Source organism: Drosophila persimilis, unplaced genomic scaffold (assembly GCF_003286085.1).
Source record: "Drosophila persimilis strain 14011-0111.01,24,50 unplaced genomic scaffold, DperRS2 tig00000622-arrow-arrow-pilon, whole genome shotgun sequence".
Lineage (NCBI taxonomy): Eukaryota > Metazoa > Arthropoda > Insecta > Diptera > Drosophilidae > Drosophila > Drosophila persimilis.
The window spans coordinates 532,888-557,251 of NW_020825326.1; the positions used below are offsets into that span (position 1 = coordinate 532,888).

The 24,364-nt window shown below is 43.8% G+C and overlaps 1 protein-coding gene across 5 annotated transcripts; it reads left to right on the forward strand.

Moving 5' to 3' along the window:
• The first annotated feature begins 391 nt into the window (after positions 1–391).
• LOC6603583 (breakpoint cluster region protein) lies at positions 392–24,303 on the forward strand. Of its 5 annotated transcripts, XM_026990888.1 has the most exons (13): positions 392–1,563; positions 6,943–7,586; positions 7,651–8,287; positions 8,360–8,664; positions 8,742–8,868; positions 13,654–13,674; positions 20,776–20,874; positions 20,942–21,928; positions 22,018–22,401; positions 22,459–22,619; positions 22,687–22,826; positions 22,900–23,149; positions 23,210–24,303. In XM_026990888.1, the coding sequence occupies exons 1-13, from the start codon at positions 1,261–1,263 to the stop codon at positions 23,394–23,396; spliced, it is 4,245 nt and encodes a 1,414-aa protein (XP_026846689.1). In that variant the 5' UTR covers positions 392–1,260; the 3' UTR covers positions 23,397–24,303. The 5 variants fall into 5 exon arrangements, with proteins under 5 accessions (XP_026846689.1, XP_026846690.1, XP_026846692.1 ...); XM_026990889.1 differs by lacking the exon at positions 13,654–13,674; XM_026990891.1 differs by lacking the exons at positions 392–1,563; positions 13,654–13,674 and adding an exon at positions 2,620–2,681.
• Positions 24,304–24,364: the final 61 nt, after the last annotated feature.

Consider the following 24,364-nt stretch of genomic DNA (forward strand, 5'->3'; position numbering starts at 1 on the left):
TATGTATGTGAATGTACATATATATAAAATATTAAATGTGAAAGTGAATTATTGCGTGTGCCGAGAAAAAAAAACACAAAACCGTTGTACAAAGATTAAGTGCAAATAGTTCAACAAAAAATGAAACGTGAGTTAAAAAAATCCAAAGCCGAGTTTTACACACACTAGAGCAGTCGCACAGAACACGCTGCACATATGTATGCAAATGTGTTGTCTGTATTTCTGCTTTTCCACCGAAGCGGCGTCGTTGTTGTCTGAATGTGTGTGTGTGCAAAAGTGTGAAAAATAGTTTTTTTTTTTTTAAGTTTTGTGACAAATCCTTAACACAGTTGCCCCTCTCTACTTATCAAAAAGGAAACCTTTGTGAATAGTGTGCGTGCATGCATTTGTGTGATTGTGTGTGGTAGGGCAGCAGCAGCAGCGACGCTGGCGCCATTAAGCTGCACCTCAGCTGCAACGCCCACTGACTGTTTCTTTAGCAGGAAGAGTAAGAAGTGCATGTGTGGTAGCTACTCTCTCTGTCTTAATGTTTCTGCTGTCTTGATAGTTTAAATGTGAAAAGTTCAATAGAAATCATTGCGTCTGCGCCTCCATTATCGAACCCTGGAGCAAAATCACTTTTGGCCTTGGCTACAAGTAAGAAAGAAACAAAAACAATGAAGATGAGCAGAAAAAAGGAACAGCAACATCAAATTCGAATGAACTCAAAAGGGCAACAACAAACGGGACCACACACTAATACAAGTGTAGGATAGAGCAGGGCACCAAACCGGTTCTAAGACACTTCTTAAAAAAACATCAATATTTTTGTGGTGTCAGTACCAAAAAACTGGCATAATTTGCATCCTAGTGAGGAGGAGGGGAAAGAATGGGGTAAAATATTGTGGCTGCACACACGCAAGGATACACTCAATGGACTCAGATTTGTGACGTTCCAACGCCCACACACTCAAACTATACTCTCGTTAACTCTTTCATATATCAACATGCATACATACATGCATGTAGAAATGTAATTTTGCAGGCAGCCAAGGTGACAACGCACAACTGGTGCTTGTTACATAAAAACCAGCCTCGCCCACTTCGTCATAATTAACATAATAATCAACGTGGTCATCGACATCATCATCTTTGAGTAAGTGCCAGAAGCAGCAGTAGCAGCATCAGCATCGCAAGCATCAGCCGCCAAAAACACGAAGTGAAGCATCTATAACAAAAGCAGCCCAACTGAGGGGCAGGGGGAGTGGAAACGTCAGCGTCATGAGCGTCTTCGATGATTTCCAACGTTTGTGGATGCAACGATTCCCACAGAGCACACTCTCCGATGCCTGGGAGCAGGATGTACGCGCCTCCCTTGAGCGGCATCGTCTAAAGATCGCAGAACTGAGCAAGGAGCTCGAACAGGAGACGCTTTATGTGGAGTATCTGGAACGGTTGCTCTCCGATGTAGAAAAGTATCGCGCCTCCGGCGGAGATCCAACGGCGCTATTCGAGGCGGCCAGCGGGAGTGAGAGTAGTAGTAATGGCGCAACCACATCTGCAGCTGCCGTGGAAAAAGAGTTCGTAAGTATATGTATATGTATTTATGTACCAACTATATTCAAACGTGCATATATGTACATACATATATAGGAACTCCTTTTTAACTGGTCGAAGAGTAAGGCGAGACTGATAGCAGGCCCTCAGAAATAACGCGTAGGTTGCCGCCAGCTGCGTTGTCCATTTCTTTTGCAAATGTCATTGCCTGCTTATCACTATCGATAGGAAGAGGAAGAGAAAGAAGCAGCGCAATCAATTTATCTTGTATATATATACATACATCTATATGCATATGTAGGGCCCCTTGTCATGGTGTCGATGGAGAGAGTCAAGACAGAATGAAACATCTATAGTACCCGGCAGCTATCGAAATTGAGCGGAATTAGTAAAAATTAACGAGTGGAAGAACATTTGTTTGAAAAATTGAAAGGATTGAACAATTCAGATCGATCGTTACTGTAATGACTACATGTGGAATAATAATTCGATTTTGATCTAGTGGGGTTCACATATTTGAATCGAAAACTACGATTAGTTTGAGTAACCTATTTCTATTTTCCTTAAGCAGTCCGTTCTAGAGTGGAATTCATATATTCCACTGCCAAATTCCCATTTTTAGAACTAGTTCAGATCTTATGTGAACTTCTAGAACTTCTTCTGCCTTTACGTTATGTAGTTCGAGGGCTCTCTCTCTGTCTGTGGCGTCCGCTTTCAATACGTCTATCTCTGTATGTGCATACAAATCCCCATGGGTACTACCACTTCGATATCTGCCACTTCTGTCCGTTATCTACGCATACCAATTCCCTCTCTCTGGGCATATCTGTCCGTGCACGCGTGTATGTGTGTTTTTTTTTTGCGTGTCGCTTGCCGACTACGGACTCTGTTCCATCGCTGTCGCAGCTGCTGGTGGCGATGGTGCTGTCATTGTCGTCGTCGAAAGCAGTTTTGGTGAATAACGGCAGCGGGCACGAGCCAAACGGAATTCGGGTCCGTTCTTAACGTGTCATTACATGGCGCATCCGAAGTGAATCTTTCTGAGAAGAACAGAGGCCAATTTCCAAAGCTGCGTCTAAAAGGGGGAACAAAAGCGGAAAAACACCTGTGCTATCCGCGAAAAACACCAACGGCCCAACAATTACGTAAATTAATAATTAATTTTTTGCGTCAGCCTCGGCAGCCGTTGAGCTCCCGCCTTCGGTTTCTGGTACCGTTCCAGTAACGTGTTCGGTTGACTCAAATTTCGTGGTCAACGTCGTCGTGGTCGTAGTCATAGTCATCCGCCTTAGTCATAGTCGTCGCTCTCCTTAGTTGTTGTTCTTGCGTGCGTTGCTTTTTGACGGTTCTGCAGGGCGGAGTGTGTCTCGAGGCTATCAATCGGTGCAGTGCAGTGTAGTGCTTCGCCTAGTTCTCGCTCCAACATTCGGCTTATTGTTCATCTTGCACTTCTGAAACAATAAAAGAGAGAGAGAAGGAGAAAGTAACAAAAAAAAAAAACCACAGTGCGTCCACACAGTGGCGCTGAAGGAACATGGCTTCCTTTAAGGAGAAATTCAAATTATGGTCCAGAGGGGTGCGTAATCACTGAAAGAACTACAAATAAAAAACGGTTTTTCTTTGTATTATCACAAGTTGAAATCAATAAACTTATCGCAAGAATACCATAAAACAACCTCACCACACACACCACACAACGCTGCCCGTCCATGAGTCTGCGTGTGCGTGTACGTGTACTTATTCCCAAGAAATTAAGCAATATCAGAAAGCGGCTAAAAAAGCGTTTAGGCAAACGGCACTTGAAAAACATCCACACATCCGCACATGTACATGTGTATATGTACATATAGAAAGCGGGAGCGAAAAGCAGTTCGAAAAGGCGTGAATCCGATGGTGTGCGTCGTTCTTAGCTCAAGCATAAAAAATCGGTCGCTTCTTCTCTCGATAAGTTAAAACTATCAATACGCGGGGGTGAGAGAGCCAAGAGCAGTTGACTCAACAGCTCAAGCGAATAACAACACCTGTTCCTCAGAGAGAAAGAGAGAAAGATCGAGTCAGCTGATTGCAATCAGCTGCAAGAGACAGTGGGGAGGCTAGAGCTCAACTACTCCATGAAAGTCCCGTTTTGTTTGTTATGGAAGTAATGTATGTATGCATTGAACTAAATCAAAGTCACGCTAATGTCAATTTAATATTGGGCTAACTTCGTGCATTATCGAACCAAACCACTTCTGTAGAAGCTGGTACTAGTCACACACGGAAGCGCATCAGCTCTGGCAGGCGGCGGCTGGCTGCCTGTGACCCCATGCCACATAACTGTTAATTGGAGAATGGGAGTGTAAGAGAGAGAGAGAGAGAGAGAGAGAGAGAGAGAGAGAGAGAGAGAGAGAGAGAGCATTCAACTGGAGAGCTACTGGAAGAGTAGCCTTCGACCTTCCTTGAGGGACTTTGAAGATTTGTGCACGCTTTCTTCATCGCTTCGCTTTGTAGTCATATTCAACCCATCCATTCATCTATCACTCTGATATACCACGCCATGACCACTCCCACAACCACTCCCTTCTGCCTTGCCTTGGCAATTTTCCACGTTGCTAATAAACGCGTTTGTCTGTCTATCTGCTGGTCTTCTTGTGTCTGCTCTCTTTATTCATTTCTATTTACAGTGGCTTGTGTGTCCGTTTACTTTACTTTTCTCTCTTTTTCTTTGTGCTAGTTTTTGTAGTTTTCACTTTTTTCAAAGCCAGCAAATTTTGAAATTATATATAAAAAGCGATCCAACACACGCACGTTGGTCCCAAAAGTCAGGTTTGTCTGTTTCCGCGATTTTAAATGAAACCGAAAAAGAAGAGCAAAGATACGAAGTTTAATAAAATTAAGTGAAATGCGTTACGTGCCGGTAATCTACAAAAATATATTTTCTGCGGGAGCTAGAGGGAAGTGTGCGCTAAAGTGTATTGCTGTAAATGGTTTGGCTGGTGTTTCCTTTTAGATTAGACCTTCCTGAAATAGGGGAATTGGAATTCGGAGTTTGGGTCAAGTATACCACTTTCCCCTTGTGCCTCTTTTGGAAATCAAAATGTTGTTTTCAATTAATTTTTAATTAAGCTAGGTACATAGATACATACATATGTACATATGCATGTACTTTCGAGAAAACTCTCTCAATTTTTATCAACGACATATCTCTCAGCATTCAAGCTTCTGAGCATCTGCTTTATGCTGATGATCTTAAAATCTTCCGATCGATCAAAACCTTAGGAGACAGTATCCTTCTTCAGCGCGACCTGGCTAGAGTTGCTCATTGGTGCAGACTTAATTCGCTCCCTCTCAACGTTAGCAAATGCTTCTTTGTTTCCTTTAGCAAGAGTATCTTCAATGTTCTGGTCTCATACTCTATATATGGCAATCCTCTCTTAAACCAGACGGAGATACATGACCTAGGGGTCTTATTCGACTCAAGATTTCATTTTGCTAATTATCTGAATCTTATATTGCCAAAAGCCTATGCTATGTTTGGCTATTTTAAGCGTAATTCATCCCAGTTCAGGGACCTATATACGAGGCTAAGTCTCGTCCTCGTGCATCTCTCCTCTCTCGAGGATCGAAGTACCATTGCGGCTCAGATGTTTATTTATGACACTCTAGTGGTCGATCCTGACCTGCTTAGTAGTATTAGCTTTAGAGCGCCTGCCTGGACCCTAAGGACCCATGCACCCGTTGCATTTGATCTCCACCGGACCAATTATGGCTTTAATGAGCCCATTTTTAGGACATTTAAATAAATAAAACGAGGGGGAACGTTGTGAGTTGCTGCGGACACCGCAACTCTACAGTTATACCCGATACTAAGTCAGTATGGCTCTCCTCCGGCAGACGCCGCTAATATTGAACGACACGACAAAGAGTGTGTGCGAGAGAGACAGAAAATCAGTTTGAGCGTGACGTCGGGCGCTGCGTAGCCACTGAAAATTGTTTTTTTTTCTTTTCGGCTATAAAAATTATCCGATCTGATCCAAATTCAGCAACTGGATAGATATGGTCATTCTCTATGATTCTGCGTTTTTAGTTTTTCTCGTTTTCTCGAATCTGCAATATTGTGGATGCAACAGATTTTCGGGGACGGGATTTGTGGGGGCGGAAGGGGGTGGGGCGAAATTCTGAGATATACGTTTTATAGTGACATCTTAAAGGAGTGTGTGCACCAAATTTGGTTACTCTAGCCTTAATAGTCTCTGAGATTTGTGGTTGCCTCAGATTTTCGTCCTTTGCGGGGGCGGAAGGGGGTGTGGCGAAATTTGGACAGGAAACGGTCAAGGTCCGATATCACAGGAGTGTGGATACCAAATTTGGTTGCTCTGGCTTTTATATGTTCTGAGATCCTTGAACTCATATTTTGCAATTGGCAAAACCGACCATGAAACCTGTGTGTTAGAGAGGCCCCGCAGAGCAAAGAGTAAAAAGTTTTTCTGTACTGATTCCATACGGTCCTGGCCCCGCAGAGCAAAGAGTAAAAAGTTTTTCTGTACTGATTCCATACGGTCCTGGTGTACTTTGTACTGAGGGCACCATACACAGGAGCCGTATTCTAAGATCGGACAAAATTGTGGATGCCACAGATTTTTCGTTCTTTGTGGGTTGGAAGAATGTGGGGCGAAATTTCGAAATACACTTGTGCATGTTCGATATTACAGCAGTGTGGATGCCAAATTTGGTTGCTCTAGCACTTATAGTCTCTGAGATCTAGGCGCTCGCTTTTAGCGATAGGCGAAGCTGACCATGAAACGTGTGTGTTAGAGAGAGACAGAGCGAGATGGAATAAAATTGTTATCTTCATTTTGGCTATACAAATGATACGATCTGGTTCTGATTCTGCAGTCTAGAAGATATTGCTATTCTCTACGATTCTGTGTTTTTGGTTTTTTCGTATCTTTGAAATTGTGGATGCCACAGATTTTCGTTATTTTTGGGGGCGCGGCGATATTTTGAAATACACTTGTAACAGTGACATATCACAGAATTCTGAGTATAAAATTTCGTTGCTCTAGCTCTTGTAGTCTTTGAGCACTAGGCACTGATAGGGACGGACAGACGCACAGACAGACTGCTGATCAAGAATATATATACTTTATGGGGTCGGAAACGCTTCATCTGGACGTTACACACATTTCACCACAAATCTAATATACCCCCACACTCATTTTGAGTAAAAATATTAAAAGCTAATTCGGAACCTTTTTTTTATACAAAGTTTAAATTTTGCACAAATACTTTTTGGATTATTAATGATCGATTAACGTACAAAAAAAAAACCATAAATATTTACTTCACCCTAACGCACATACATACATATATAATAGATCCCCTTAATCTTATGTACACTCACACTTTTTCCCTCTTCTTTTACAGAAATCTAGCTTAAATCTGCGCGAGTCATCGTCGTTGGCGGTGGCTGGGAGCAAAGACAAGGATCGGCTCTCGCTCAACACAGATAACAAATACACTCACACATCGAATGCCGCTGGCAGCAGCTGTAGGGCAGGTGGAAATGCAGGTGGGGGAATAATAGGAAATGGGAGTGGAAAGGGGTCAGGAAGCAGTGGGTTGAACTCGGCCCCGTCCGCGGGCGGAAAACTCGGTGTGGAGCACCGCTTCGAGCGGGAGGATAGAGACAAAGACAGCGGTAACGAGAAGGATGCCAATGGAGCCCTGCAGCAATGCATCACGGAGCTGGCGGCGTCAATCAAACCCCAACCACTGGAGGGCGTTGAGGCGGAGCGGGAGTTATCCGCGAGGTTGCCGTTACACAAGTCCACATCGCAGTACATAACTGTCATTCAGGTCAAGGAGGCCAAAGACAAAGAGGGCGATGAGGCAACCATGTCTTCAGCCAACGACCAGCAGAAGCAACAGCAGCCGACACCACCATCTACATTTTCCCGCTATGCGGGAGAAGGAGCTGGACTGGGCGCAGAGCCCTCGGCTCCGCCCCTGTCGCCATCATTGACTTCGTATGCGGGTCATGTGGAAGCCAAGAAGAAAATGCCACCCAGGTGAGTGTGCGAGGTGCCTTCAATTGACTACTGACCAATATCGTCTTTGATCCTTTCCCGGCAGACCTCCTCCAAAGAATATTCGACGCGTAGAGCCGCCCACCATTCCCAGCCAGCAGTATCACCAGCTGTCGTCGTCGCCGAAGCAGGAGACGCCGGTATATGTGGGTAGCACCCAGCCCAGTAGCTCTGGCGGCAGCCTCTCCTCGAACAGTCCGGGCAACTCACTGGAGCGCAACATTAAACCCTCGGACATCCTCAGGCAAAAGTCGTCGGAGAACCTGGACGCCAAGTACGTGACCAACAGGAAGACCACGCCGGAGCTGGGGAAGTTCGTCACCAACCCGGAGCTGATGGAGGAGCTGGGCCGTAAAATGGTCGGCAAGATGGACAGCCTGGAGCATGCCAAGCGTAGTGAGGCATCTTTTGGCTCCGTCAGCGGTGGATGTAGCAGCCTTGGGCGTACCTCGTCCACGCCAGGAAGAACTCTAAATCCGGGACGCACTGGAGCGGGAACAGTAGGCGCGTCGCCGACACGCAGCCTAAACAAAACGGCGAAACTGGCGGTGGCCGACAGCAGCTCCACGAGCAGCCTCGAGAAGAAGTCGCGCAGCTCCCTGCAGGCCAGCGACGGAGGAGGAGCGAATCAATGCAGTGTTGGCTCTAAGGAATCACTAGCATCACAAGGCATATCGGAAGTTGTAAGTGTCTGTCGGATTGACCAGACTGACCATATCAAATCTTTATCTACACGATGTGAAATCTCTCAACAGATCAAGAGCTATGAGAGCGTGTCCTCGCTGAGTTCGGAGAGTGCCAAGGCGCCGGCGTCGGGGCCCCATCAGTCGCCCGCGGACCACGAACCATACTATGACAGCGTTCCACTGGATAATGGCGACGGCGAGTACGTTTTCATCAAGCCCGGTCGCACCGGGTCCTCGTCGAGTCGTGACGACCTGTCTACGCCTGGCAGCAGCACCTTGCCCATGGCCCAGGTCTTGAGCAGTCAGACGAGTGTGGTGGATCCCGAATCTCCTGGTCGTACCTCCAACTATGTGAACATCGATTACTTTCTTCAGTGAGTGCCTGCCTTAAAGTTTCCTTCTGCGGTTTGAGGCCCGAAGATATTGACTCATATTCTCCTTCTTTGTGCAGACAGAGCAATGAAACCCGCTCCAGTTCACTGGACAGCGATGGCGAGTACGAGGGGCCGCCCATACTACGCACCATTTCATACGACGAGCAGACCACATCACAAATCACGCCAGGTGCACTGCGCAAGGTTTGTTGTTCACGGATGAATTCACTCTTTTTCCCATCCCCAATCCCTGGCTGCACCATTAGCCCAACCCACAGCCCCATTCCAATCCGAACCAATGCAACACGTTGCGCTCCAAGCGGAGAAGCCCCAAGAGAAACGATGATTGATGTAACCTGATGACTAAAAACTTTCTATACTTCTTTATCGTTAATAAAGTTAAAAATTCATGTCGCTGGGATGTTCTCTTAGTTAGTCCCATATTTTTCCATATTTGTGTTTACTCTATCGAGTCTAACGAATCGAATTTTCTGTGTGAATTTTTTTACGATTACACATCCATAGTTTTTGGCTTCCGCAGTCATAAGGGCCTAGACATTCTCTATCGGATTGAGGTCGGGGCTGTTAGATTGCCAATCTAGGGATTTAATGTCAAATTCCGGCTTCAAAAAGTTGATGTGTGGTTAAAAAATAGTCAAAGAATCACTTAAAGATCACACTCGATGACAAAGTGCAGAATCGTCCTCAAAATGAGTTAGATTTTTGGTGAAAATGGATTTGTATAACGTCCAGAAGGAATCGTTTCCGACCCCATTAAGTATTTAATTCTTGATCACCATCGTCTGTCCGTCCCTATGAGAGCCTAGTGCTCAAAGACTATAAGAGCTAGAGCAATACAATTTTGTATCCAGACTTCTGTGATATGTCACTGTTACAAGTGTATTTCAAAACATCGCCGCGCCCCCTTCCGCCCCCAAAAAAGCGCAAATCTCTGGCAATTTCAAATTTCACAATTTCAAAGATACGAAAAAACCAAAAACACAATCGTAGAGAATGGCAATATCTTCTAGACTACAGAATCTGAACCAGATCGTATCATTTGTATAGCCAAAATGAAGATAACAATTTTATTCCATCTCGCTCTGTCTCTCTCTAACACACATTATTATATCCAAACGGAACAAATAAATGTGCAGTGGATACGCATCGCCCGATTACACTTTCAGACTGATTTTCTGTCTCTACAGCACACACTTGTTGTCGCTCAATGTACGCGTCGTCTACCGGAGGAGAGCCATAACTATGTATCGCAGCAGCAACTCACAACGTTCCCCCTCGTTTAATACTGGACACAACTCCACAGAGAATAATTTTTTCATACTTTTTTGCATTCACCATACTCTTAATCATAATTACCTAGTCAATTTTAATTTTAGCGAATGCTTTACGCTGACAATGCAGAAATATTCGGAAATTCTCTAATTTTTAAACCGACCCCCAGGTTATTAGTTTACAAGAAACAAATTAACTTATTGGGAAAAATTTAGTTTTGGTTGTGAAAAATTGTTTTTCTATTTTAATTTTATTTTTGGGTTCCGTTGAGTCAAAATTACCGAAAGAGCGTTATAAAAGTGTGATTTAAAAAATAATTTTTTCCTAAGTATGTATGTACAGCTGCGCCGAAAAAATAGCACCAGGGGACTAATGTCTATATTGACGGATTTCGCTCAAGCAATGGTTCTAATGAACCTTGTTAAGACTAATATGTAAACTTTAAGGTATAATTTATCGTATCCCAGAGCACTGGTACGATTTGCAAACTCCCAATGAAAATATTTGAAAAGAGAAGGGTTATATCAAAAATTTGGGCACCTACAAAAATAGCACCAATTTACAAAGAAATCAAAAAACTATAAAATACATAGAAACTTTCCGCACTATTTGGTAAAATATGTTACTTTAGTTGTATTCAAAGGTTGGAATGTTGTTTTAAAACCTTTGGCAGCAAGAACAGCAGCTCAACATATTGGCATTAAAGCTCACCTAATATTCGCATCTTTCCATTGCGATATTGATCCACGAACCATGCAGGATACCCCAAAGATATTTATTATTCTTTGGTTCCGCATTAGGAACATATTTTTTAACTTAAACCAAAATATTATCAATGGGGTTCATGTCTGGAGACTGAACAGGCCAATCCATTGCACTAAGTGAATTGTGCTCGAATCACTTTCGAGATTTCTTTCTGGTTCGTTTTGGGTCATTTTTCTGCTGGAAGACACAAAACAACTCTATTTCGTATTCTGCATAAAGCAGAATTACTGTTTCTTTGATATTGACATAGACCAGTTGATCCATCATGGGTTTGTACCATGTATTGGATCACCTGCCTAGTACGAAAATCATGCCCATACGATTTTGCATGGCTTTCTATGTCTAATGAATTTAGATGTGAGTCAGGGGGTTGTATTCTGCATTCGGTAGTCGTTTCACACAAGAACAAGACCCTTTTACACCAAAAAATAAATTTTGGCTTTAGTCGGACCACAGGATGTTTCTACATTTTTCTTTGGTCCAACTTTAGTGCTATTTTGCATACCAAACTTTTTTGCCCTATGCCTTCCCGTGAAAAGTGTAAATTTCCTCAGACTACGAGTACCCATTTTACGTTCTTGTAAACATCCTTGCTTTAGCTCTGTGGCCGACTTAAATGGGTCCTCCTTGCTCTCACGAACCAGTAGTTTTACCAGAAATGGGGATATCGCGGCCTTTCTTCCACGTGTTTTTTGTTGGAAACATATTTCAAAGCATTGCTAATCATTTCTTTTGAACAACCGACAATTTGCCCCACCTTAGGATAGGTCCTGTTTTCTGAAATGAAAGTTTTGATCCTTTGGCTTTTTTCTTCACCTCAGTGCTTTCCAAGACCCATAACTACTTAAATTTTGTAACTTTCTTGTCACAATCACCTCAAGCCACCGATTTTGAATTCGCTCCCCTTTCGCAAAATTGCCTAAAGTTATAAGAACCGTTAGAACTGAGAGAGTACACACACTTCTCTCAGAGAGAAGACATATAAAGCTACATTATATTACAGTAAAGTCCAGCAAATTTTGGACAGTGGTTTTGTTTTGAAGGAATAAAGACGGTCGTCCCTACTGCTGCTATTTTTTTCAACGCCACTGTATTTGCCTATGATACAAATTCAAATTGGTATAAACATTTGTTTGAGGTCGAGTAAGCGACAAAATAAAAATTCAACAAATCGGATAACATTTGGGTCTTCTCATGCTGGAGAATTCAGAAATGCATGAAATTTCAGAGTGCGGATATTTCTTTTGTTGCTGGGAGTACACATGTACATGTCATTTTCCTTAGCTGAAATAGCCAATGGTATTTCTTTACAATTAGTTCGCTTTAATTCAAATTTCCTTAACGACAAAATGTATATTCTCCTTTTGTTCAAATCCGTTGGGTCAACAGGAATAATTTAAGTACAAAACAATCATAGTTGAAAATGGTCCAATACTGAAATAATAAATACTAATTCTTCGGTAATGATCATAAAGTCCGCTGGTACATTTTTATTTAACACAGACTGTTCATCTAAAGACAATATACTTAAATAGTAAGATGAGTAACGCTCATTCTTTTACATAGTCATATGCAGTTAGGTTTTTGGGATTGTGAAATCCGCGACGTCTCGCTCGCACGAAGTAGAGAGAACGTACGGATTTAAAAATAGAATGAGCTTGCAGCCGATTTTCGGGTCGAAAACATTTCTTAACATTTCGAAAATCCTTTTGCGATTCACTGGTTAAATAAAATCAAATTTTAGTCTCGAAATTCATATTTAATTTAATAGTTAAGATCTCAAGAATTGTTGGCAAATCGTTTGCTGTGCACTCATAGTGTCATAATCTCTAATGAATTCTAAAGTAATAAATGCGACAGCGCAGTCAGACCTAAAATGAATGTTAGTCATGTGCACACATACAGTAAAAATCTTAGCCTCTCGTATAGAACGAGAGAGCGGCTGGCTTTTTTATACCCGATACTCAAAATGTGTATTGGGGTATATTAGATTTGTGGTAAAAGTAGATGTGTGTAACGTCCAGAAGGAATCGTTTCCGACCCCATAGAGTATATATATTCTTGATCAGTATCAATAGCCGAGTCGATTGAGCCCTGTCTGTCTGTCCGTCTGGCCGTCCCTATCAGCGCCACCCCAGCAAAGGACGAAAATCTGGGGCATCCACAAATCTCAGAGACTATTAAGGCTAGGGTAACCAAATTTGGTGTCCACACTCCTTTTAGATCTCACTATAAAACGTATATCTCAAAATTTCGCCCCACCCCCTTCCGCCCCCACAAAGGACGAAAGTCTGTTGCATCCACAATATTGCAGATTCGAGAAAACTAAAATATCTATCCGGTTGCTGAATCTGGATCAGTTCGGATCATTTTTGTAGCCAAAAGGAAAAAATCAATTTTCGGTCGCTACGCAACGCTCGACGACGCGTTCAGACTGATTTTGTGTCTCTCGCACGCACTCTTTGTCGTGTCGTTTAATATTAGCGGCGTCTGCTGGAGGAGAGCCATACTTACTTAGTATCGGGTATAAATTTACTACTCTCAAAATGTGCTACTCTCAACGTTCCCCCTCGTTCTTTCTGGCTTTTAAACAAAATTTCCAGAGAGCCTGGAGTCAGCTGTGGAGTCAGGCAGTACAGCAAATTTGTGTGGCGATGATGTGATGATGTGTCTTACTACATATTGTATTGTATTTCTCTTATCCCTTTGGTTGTACGACATAAAAGTGGGTTCAAACAATCGTCAAAAAGTATAAGGACAATGACATTTTAAGTATATCTAATTTTAAATACACGTCATACATAAATTCTGCCCATTACATGTATAACCTGTATTTGTATATTTAACTATAAAATTTGTGAACTAATAGTGTACTAACCAACAGTTTTTGTTTTTTTATCTTCACTCTCTTTTGTTCTCTTCTCCCAACAGAACTTAGTTTCAGCGATACTCGTGAGTACTGGATCCAGTTTTAATCTTAACTTGAACCCTTTTCTGTATGATCAGTGGAGTGATTCGACAGTTTGCATTATCGAACATCTATCTACTGCATCATCTTTTCCCGTACATGTAATATTTGTATTCTTATGTGTATATATATGTATCTGTATATGATGTACATATACAGCTTTAGCTTCTCAATGAGTTTGCTCAACCACCCCCAATCCCCAGCCTAGCACTGTTTTTCATTACCGTGTGTTATTTCGGTCGAACCCTGTCCTCATTTCTGTTTCAGTTTATATTCTTGTTAATCACACTAGAACGAATCGTTATAGTCGTCAAAATTGTATGTTCATCATTATTGTACAAACTATATGCACCCTCTTTTAACCCCATTATCGTGCTAGTCTCGTTGTAATCACTGTCCCATCTGTCCCACTGTCATCTCTGTCCATTTCGCAGCTTTTTTACTCCTCACTATTATTTAGTTGATTCCCCTATGGTTTGGTTTGTCCGTTTGCTTGTTTCATGTTTAGTATGTATGTATGTATGTTAAAACACCTGCAATGAGACGAAGATTCGTATTGTCCATGTGATGTGAACATGTGTACACTCCCCGACACTTGAATACAACACACTAAAATGTACACTTTAGGCACCAATATTTCCGGCACAAGCCAAAGAAAACGGTGAATTTGAATTTTCCTCAAATCTCTATTCAATTTAGCATAAATTAAAAAAAAAAATAGTAGCAATATTCATGAAAGTAGATTGAGGAAAAAATTTAATTGACATAACTCAAATTTCCGTTCTTAAAAAATGCAACACTTGAATACGACATTCATATTGAAAAATTTTTTATTTTGGATGTGGTCGCGACCGGACATCAAAAAAATTCTCAAAAATCAATTAGAGTGTCCTTATTATGAGAAAGAAATGTGGGTTGTGGCAAGTCCTTTTCAAATGACGAAAATTCGACAATAAAAGCCTCGAAGGAAGTATGTCAATCAGTAATGAAAATAAGTGATACAATTGGTAAAACTAGGTGTGTTCTGAGTGATTTCATAAAGAACGGGTCACATTATGGCAAAAGCATAAAAAACAGAACCAAAATTGCTACTTCCGAGACCTCTATGAGATCTCATCTGCGTGCCGCATCTAAAAAACACGACTAAAACTCGATTTAAAAATCTAAAACGGTACTTTAAGCTAGTGCTAAAATAATAAAACATGTTTTTTCGAAGACTCCACACCATAAGGGACTGTAATTAATAAAAAAAACGTCAGCCAACTTTTGCATATTCATATGGCGTGGGGTAGAGACTGTCGCTATGTAGCATTTTCAAAGTAACAAAAATTTTAATTTTAAGTGTCATAAGGGTTTCTCAAGGGACACAAGGAAGTACAGTGAGGAGTAAAGAAGAATTAAAATTGGATCGTTTACACAGCAGTGTGAGCGCTATTATTCTCTGGTGAGCAAGATCCTAAAACGGCGTGGACCAGTTGATTTTTCATTAAGTCAAGTTTATCAAGTATGCAACAAAGTTGAGGTGTTTGTAACGTCCAGAAGGAATCGTTTCCGACCCCATAAAGTATATATATTCTTGATCAGCATCAATAGCCGAGTCGATTGAGCCATGTCTGTCTGTCCGTCTGTCCGTCCGTCCGTCCGTCCCCTTCAGCGCCTATTGCTCAAAGACTATAAGAGCTAGAGCAACGATGTTTTGGATCCAGACTTCTGTGATATGTCACTGCTACAAAAATATTTCAAAACTTTGCCCCGCCCACTTCCGCCCCCACAAAGGGCGAAAATCTGTGGCATCCACAATTTCGACGATACGAGAAAACTAAAAACGCAGAATCGTAGAAAAATTACTATATCTTCTAGAGTGCAAAATCTGAACCAGATCGTATAATTATTATAGCCAGAATCACGGAAACAATTTCACTCTTTCTCGCTCTGTCTCCCTCTAACACACAGGTTTCATGGTCGGTTTTGCCAATTGCAAAATATGAGTTCAAGGATCTCAGAACCTATAAGAGCCAGAGCAATCAAATTTGGTATCCACACTCCTGTGATATCGGACCTTGACCGTTTCGTGTCCAAATTTCGGCACACCCCCTTCCGCCCCCGCAAAGGACGAAAATCTGGGGTATCCACAAATCTCAGAGACTATTAAGGCTAGAGTAACCAAATTTAGTATCCGCACTCCTGTTAGATCTCACTATAAAACGTATATCTCGAAATTTCGCCCCACCCCCTTCCGCCCCCACAAAGGACGAAAGTCTGTTGCATCCACAATATTGCACATTCGAGAAAACTAAAAACGCACAATTATAGAAAATAACCATATCTATCAGATTGCTGAATCTGAATCAGATCGGATCATTTTCGTAGCCAAAAGCAACAAATCAATTTGCAGTGGTTACGCAGCGCCCGACGTCACGTTCAGACTGATTTTCTGTCTCTCTCGCACGCATTCTTTGTCGTGTCGTTTAATATTAGCGGCGTCTGCCGGAGGAGAGCCATACTGACTAAGTATCGGGTATAAATGTAGAGTTGCGGTCTCCGCAGCAACTCACAACGTTCCCCCTCGTATCACTTATTTTTATTATTGATGGACCTACTTCCTTCGAGGCTTTTATTGTCGAATTTTCGTCCTTTGAAAAGGACTTGCCAGAACCCATATTTCTTTCTCATAATAAGGACACTCTAATTGATTTTTGAGAATTTTTTTGATGTCCGGTCGCGACCACATCCAAAATAAAAAATTTTTCAATATGAATGTCGTGTTCAAGTGTTGCATTTTTTAAGAACGGAAATTTGAGTTATGTCAATTAAATTTTTTCCTCAATCTACTTTCATGAATATTGCTACTATTTTTTTTTTTAATTTATGCTAAATTGAATAGAGATTTGAGGAAAATTCAAATTCACCGTTTTCTTTGGCTTGTGCCGGAAATATTGGTGCCCAAAGTGTACATTTTAGTGTGTCGTATTCAAGTGTCGGAGAGTGTATATATGTACATATGTATGAAATCAGTTCAGCTTAGTTTGATCCATCAAGCATATTTGTTTTTTCAGCAATCTGATTGCTGATTTTGTTTAAGTATATTGATTCATTAGTGAAAGAAAATGCGCTGCGAAATATTGTTAATCGAAAAAGAAGAAGCGGGAAAAAAAATGTTATTATTTACCTTTTTCATATGTCAATAATTAATATAATATACTTACTACATATGTCATATGTACATATGTACTTCAATAAAGCTAAGGCCGAAAACGCTGAGCAGAACTGGGCCGATTACAAGGCCAGTCTGTCAGTTTACAATAAAGAACTGAGGAAAGCCAAACGCGCCTCATGGCGCAAGTTCTGTAGCGACATTGAGAATAACTCGGAAGCCTCGCGCTTGCGCAAAGTTCTCTCGAAGACTACACCCACTCTGGGCTACCTGAAGAACGCCGACCAATCATGGACAACGTCCAGTAATGAGTCGCTAAATCTTCTCCTTAGCACCCACTTTCCCGGCTGCGATGAAAACAGACCACACTACATCGCGCCTCCCTCCGTTGCCTCAAGTGGTATCATGAACCTGCTAAGCCAGGAGAACATTTCGTGGGCAATAAAAAGCTTCAAACCATACAAATCCGCGGGACCAGATGGCATCATCCCTGCCCAACTGATTCACGCTGGACAAAAAGGCACTAGTTGGCTCAAAAGGATATATGAGGGAATCTTCTCCCATGGATATATCCCGGAAACCTGGCTTCATACCAAAGTCGTCTTCATCCCCAAGGCAGGCAAGCCCTCGCACACTGCCCCCAAAGATTTCAGACCCATAAGTCTATCGTCCTTCCTTCTGAAGACGATGGAACGGCTTTTGGGGATGCATCTCACGGTAAATATTCCGCCTAGTCTATTCTCAGACTCCCAGCATGCCTATCGGAAAGGAAGATCCACCGAAACGGCCCTACACACGATCACATCAATCATAGAAGCGTCCATCAACTGTAAGGAATACACCCTGGTAGCCTTCCTGGACATAGAAGGCGCCTTTAATAACATCCTACCGACCGCCATCACGGGTGCACTGACGGAACTGGGGGTTGACTCCCGGACGGTGAGCCTGATCGATCAGATGCTACAATGCAGGACGGTTGAGGCATCACTGGGGACGTCAACGTCCACCAGATTTGTCAGTAGAGGCACCCCGCAGGGCGGAGTCCTCTCGCCCCTCCTATGGAACGTGGCAGTGAACGAACTGCTGCGGGAGATAGAGGGGGGTGGCTGCCGCGTGGTGGCGTATGCGGACGATGTTGCTATAGCATTCTCGGGTAAATTCCCGCAGACGCTATGTGAGTGCCTGACAAGCACTCTCAAGAAGATGTCAAAATGGGCAGACAAATGCGGGTTAGGCGTCAACCCGTCTAAAACGGAACTGGTGCTCTTCACTAGGAAGTACAAAGTACCGGCACTGATTCCCCCAAGACTATGTGGGGAAGCGCTAATCTTCAGCAACAACGCCAAGTATCTTGGTCTAATCCTCGATAGAAAGCTCGATTGGAAATTGAGCATAGAGGATAGAGTAAAGAAGGCCACAGTAGCCCTCTATACTTGCAGGAAAGCCATCGGACTAAGATGGGGAATGACCCCCTATATAGTTCGGTGGCTTTACACCACCATCATACGACCGATCATGCTCTATGGAGCGGTAGTATGGTGGCCAGCCTTAGACAAAAGGACATGCCTCAACAAACTCAGCAGAGTTCAACGCATGGCAGAGCTATGCATAACTGGCGGGCTACGCACTACTCCAGGGGAAGCCCTGGATACTGTGCTGGACCTCCTCCCCATAGATCTCATGGGAAAGAAAGTGGCAACACTCTCCGCACTCAGAATGAGAGAAGCCAGACTGTGGAAAGCGTCCGCGGTCGGGCACTCGGGAATCCTGACGAGACACCCGCAATTACCAGAGAGGACAGATTATTGTGTCCCTACTGATCACCTCTCGACGCCTTTCCAGGTATCAATCCCACTTAGGGAGGACTGGGAGATGGGCGAACCAGGCCCCGCAAATGCGGTTCACTTCTACACTGATGGCTCAAAGTTAGACGGCCGCGTGGGAGGCGGAGTCTACTGCAGCGAGCTGAACATCAGTCATTGCTTCAGGCTCCCGGACCACTGCAGTGTGTTCCAAGCGGAGGTTGTAGCCATCAAGGAGGCCATTTCCATCGTCTCCAAACTATTTCTAGACACGCACTTAGTGTGCGTTTTCTCGGACAGCCAAGCAGCTATTAAAGCTCTAGGCTCAATATCGTCGAACTCAGCGACTGTAAATGACTGCCGCAGGTCTCTGCACGAGATCGCAGAGCAGTTAGACCTCTTCCTTATATGGGTCCCAGGCCATAGGGACATCGAGGGGAACGACGCCGCCGACGAGCTAGCAAGGCAGGGTACTACAATTCCTCTCCTTATGGAGAGGGAGCAGGTAGCGATGCCTCTGGCTACGTGTAGGCTCCTTACGCACGAATTGTTTGAGCAAAATGCCAATAGGAGATGGCAGCAAACAGCTTCCTGTAAAATCTCAAGATTGATATGGCCATATCGATCGAAGAAGCGCTCAGCCGAGCTGTATAGGCTCAGCAGAGCACAGTGCTCTGCAGTTACTCGAGCCATTACGGGACACTGGCAGATTGGCACTCACGCCTCTAGACTGTCAATCCCTCATAACGACTTCTGCAGGAGTTGTCGCGACGAGGAAGAAGAGGAATCGGTCGCCCACTTCTTCTGCCACTGCCCAGCCCTTGGAAATCGTCGTCTTCGTTTTCTCGGGGCTGCTTTCCTAACAGACATTTCGGACCTGTCCGAAATCAAACCGGGGACCTTGTCCAGATTCATCCAAGCCTCCGGATGGGACTGCCCTTAATTTGCAACAGCCTGTTTCTCCACGGTTTCTAGGCACTGGGAAGGGGCACACGCCCATGCGGCACCACAACGGACCTTCTATAGGTCCAAGTGAGCTTGGGAGGGTTTCATCACTCTCCCAGGCTACCGCCTGAACCTAACCTAACCTACTACATATGTCCCCAAGTACAGTAAAGGCATGAGAGACATCACAATGTTTATTATTATAAAAAAAATTAGTAATTGAAAAATATAATAATAATTCATAAAATAGGAGTAATACGAATACAGTACACAACGAAAATGGGGTTGAAATACACGGAATTAAAAAAGAAGAAAAGGCGAAAGTCTGTCTGCTGTACTGCTGTACGTCACAATTAATTAATAATATAATAATAATTATAATGTTAACATTTGATGCAACTTAAGGAGAGATACAAAGGGAGGCAATGACTTTCAGCAATCAGATCAGCCAAAAATGTACGCACCTGCCGGCTGATTCTGTCTGAAAAAAGCTCTCAGATCAGCTCGGCTTTTAGCTCCTATTTCAGCTCCACGTTCAGCTACACTATGCGCGAGCCCTTATAGAGGAATGCCGGGAAAATAAGAAGTCTACTCCCTGACCTTATATGTAGCTCTTATAATTTTAAAGAAAGATTATCCGCTTCGTTTGTGCTTCTAGAAACCAATCAAAAGATCTCTCTTTGATGGTAGGCGATGGAAATCGTATCAGCATATCACTATGGACTGTTGTATTCTTAGCCTTGTTTGAGTTCTTCCAGCTTCAATTTTCGACATTCATTAAAAAGTTTATCATTTTCAGTACAAACGTTGCCTAGAATCAAGAAATCGCTTTTTATATACTTTATCAGAGAGAAGTTCATCCCACCCGACAGGAAAGGGCGATTAGCTCGTTCAAATTTTTGATGAATGATTTTTGACAATTTCGATATGAATTATTAAGGATTATTAATTGTCTAGCCATGGTGCGTTGTTCTTTATTTAGATCAATATATCACAGAGAGGGCATACGAATAATCAGTTTATTTGCAGGAATAGGATATCCTCATTTTTTTTCAGAGTCAATTTATAATTTGTGGTAGAAACGGGTAGAACTGCTAAACATTTCCACCTATTCTCCTATAAAACCACAGCGCTTGATCGTGCTCTGTTTTAACTTTTTCAAAATATTGTTCTCGTTTTCGTAGGTGTGTGGGAATGCGCGGGGTGCAAAGATTCGATCCATCTTGAGCTCAATCATACACAGCGAGACGATCTACGTGGAGTGCCTCAACAAGATGATGCAGGTGAGAGAATGAACCGAACTCAGGGGGAAAAATTTGCAATTCATAATATATTTCCATTTGTATGCAGTATAAGAAGGCGATCCATGCGACGCTGGGTACATCACAGCCTGTGATTAAAGAGGAGGAGGAGAACACGATTTTTTTCAAGATCGATGAGCTTTACGAGGTGCACACCGCCTTCCTTGGCGACTTGAAGACTATTGTGTCCCATGAGGGCGGCGATGTGCTGATTGGGGAGGCCTTCAAGCGGCTAGCGGACATGTTCGAGCTGTACAGCGCTTTCCTGCACAACTACGGCCAGGCCATTGAAACTGTGAAGAAGTGCAGCGCCAGCAACCCGCAATTCAAGAAGATCGTCTCGACGATCGTCGTAAACCTGCAGACGGAGCAGTCGCTTACGCTGGAGGATCTGCTGCACAAGCCGGTAGCCAGGGTGCAGATCAACGCTATGGTCTTCAACGATCTGCTCCGCGAGACGGCAGCCAACCATCCGGACCACCAGCCGCTGCGGCAGGCCCAAAAGATCATACAGATGTTCCTCAACCAGTTCAACGTCTGCCAGCGGCTGCCTACGGAGTCAAACCGCAACCTGAGGCGCATGGTTCGCAACTCCTTCATCGTGGAGTTGGTGGACGGTCATCGCAAGCTGCGGCATCTTTTCCTCTTCAATGACGTGATCGCGTGCGCCAAGTACAAGGCCCTGGGTAGGGATCGCATTGACTACGAGCTCAAGTGGTTCATACCACTCAAGGATATCACCGTATACGAGGAGGCGTACAGCGCGGCGGAACTCAAGGAATCTAGTCCTGCGAACATTTCGCAAGTAAAGCGCAACCTGCGCTCGGTGCGCGACCAGCTCATCCTGGAGGCCAATGGAGTGCGCACCGGCGACAAGTACCGACGCAAGCTGGCCGATCTTGAGTCGCAGCTGGTGCTGGCCACGCCCAATCTGGTTCTGCGCCTGGGGAACAAGGCCAACAATAAGACTGTTACCTTCTTCCTCAGCTCGGACTTTGAGCGGACGCAGTGGATGGACTCGATCACATCGCTCAAGGTGAGTGGCTGCTGACTGGTGAGCGGCAACTTTTGGCTGAGCAGCAGACTAATCTTTGCTCCCCTCCTCTCCTCCCCTCCGCACCCCAGCAAAAGTGCAATCTGCCCGGAGCCAATACCATCAACTCGCTGGAGGTCACCGCCTTCATTGTTGCAATGCAGAAGGGCATGAAAACTGAAATGGGTTCGTATCTGATGCGCAACACCAACGACGAAAGCCTTCTCGTCGGCGACCTTCACATGACCGTCCAGGGCCTGGGCGGGCTCGAGCAGCCGGCGGATCTTTATATCTGCGTCGAGGTGGATTCGTATGGGCACTACTTCCGCAAGGCCACAACCAAGTTGATCTGCCGCAGCCAGACGCCGCTGTGGAATGAGAGCTTTATGTTGGAGCTGGAGGGCAGCCAGAATGTACGCATCCTGCTGTATGAGGCGAAAGACCGGCCTCTGCTGAGAGCCAAACACATACTGAAGGTGGCTTGACTTCATCGAATTCTTTTCCACTCAACTAATCTGTTTTCTATTCTGCAGTTGAGCCACAACTGGCTCAAGGAGACAACCCAGATACGCACAATCAAGTTAAGCGAGACCCTGGAACTGACCTGCAGCTTCCGTTTCGTGCCCGGTGAGCTGTGCCGTGCCACCACGAAGCCAGGCGCCCTCTTTGGAGCCAAAATGAGTCAAGTATTAAAGTGGGTTTCTGCCTGCTTCCTCCTGGAAGACCATTTGATGTTTTTATCTTTATTTTTCCCCGGTAAGACGCGAGAAACGCGACATTCCGTTCATCATCAGTGCCTGCATACGGGAGGTGGAGCGACGTGGAATGTTGGAGGTGGGCTGTTATCGCGTCAGCGGCTCTGCTTCGGATCTGTCCAAGCTGAAGAAGGCCTTTGAGTCGGGTAAGCAAAGCTCTAATATTCCCGATTGAACCCTGATTGAACCGAGCATTCTTCTCTGCTCCTCTTCTAATAGATGCCTATGAGGCGGAGCAGCTGCTGCGCGAGGTGGACATCCACTCGGTGACAGGCATTCTGAAGACATTCCTGCGCGAACTCCCCGAAGCCTTGTTCACGGATCAGCTTTATCCGCGCTTCTTTGACACATTCAGCACCCTGAGCAACAACAACGAGTCTACACGCATCAACGAGTTGCTAAAGGTGTTTGAGGAGCTGCCGCAGGCCAACAAGGCATCGATCTCTCTGATCCTGGATCATCTGATAAGGTAAAAATGCGCTAGGGGCTCCCCTATTATCTGGATCAACTAATCTTGTTCCTCCTGCAGAGTCCACGAAAAGGAGGCCGATAACAAAATGTCCCTGCACAATCTGGCCATGGTCTTTGGGCCCACCCTTATAAGGCCGGGACAAACGCAGGTGAAACAGAAGGATCCCTTGGCGGCCAGCACTGTGGATGTGATGGCTCAGGCCGGGATACTCTATTGCTTTCTGCAGGCGCGCATTAAGAATTAGAACTAGGCAGGGACCCGACATACAAAGGATTGGAGTGGATGATATATATATATATAGCTTTTTAGCACGCTTTTTTATATAGAAGTAGCACGCGTGCATGAAATCTTATCGAAATCACACGCCAAACCCTGTCCCCACACCCCAATCCATCCCAAAAACACTAAAGCACACGCAATTACATGAAAATGCGCTGCTAATTGTATATACCCGGAGAAAAGGAATCGGTAGCGGAAGCTGTCAAAGTATTTACGGATTTCAAAAAGAGAAACTTACTAATGAATGAACAAATTTACACAACTGCTCAATGACGGTGACTGGAGAGGCACACACTCATACACTGCACATATTCAAGTGTCCAGCACTTAAGTTGATCCACCTCCTCTTCCACCAGCAACACAGTCACTGTCCTTGCCTTTGACCCACTACCAAGGCTTACTTATGTAGCTTCTTGCTTGTATACTCGTCGTACATATGATATCTATAAAGATATCTATATATATATATATATACGCATATAGATGATATGCTTCAGCTTTATACATATGTATACACCAAACATGGGAGAGCGTTATGCACACGATCGGATCCCCGTGCCCCATTCCCTGTAACTCGTGGCACGTGTTTCTGCCATCCGCCTCCCTCTAGCGTACTACAACAATTGCAACATCCACAAAAATACTTTTTCAATATTAAAAGTATATACTTCCATATATATATAAATATTAATTCCAATACGTATGACTATAGTTACCGAAATGCAGGATGAAGATTGATTGACGATGGTGCGCGGTTTTTGAGTATGTGTATGCTTACATAAAGTTTTGTTTTTTTTTCTTCGTCTTATTTTACTTTAATTGTTTAGGTTTATATAAAAAAAGGGTAAAATAAAATATATTCTATTTAGAAATTGTGGCTTTCAATTTTAGTTGAATTAAAACTTTTGCTTCGGGTGCAACTGTGCAGGATAC

What these genes read in the sequence shown, in the direction of transcription:
- LOC6603583 (XM_026990888.1), top strand. Translation starts at nt 1,261, where the DNA reads ATGAGCGTCTTCGATGATTTCCAACGTTTGTGGATGCAACGATTCCCA. An exon ending in ACTTAGTTTCAGCGATACTC is followed by an intron (nt 13,675 to 20,775) that starts GTGAGTACTGGA and finishes TCGTTTTCGTAG; the next exon opens with GTGTGTGGGAATGCGCGGGG. An exon ending in ATCCTGGATCATCTGATAAG is followed by an intron (nt 23,150 to 23,209) that starts GTAAAAATGCGC and finishes TTCCTCCTGCAG; the next exon opens with AGTCCACGAAAAGGAGGCCG.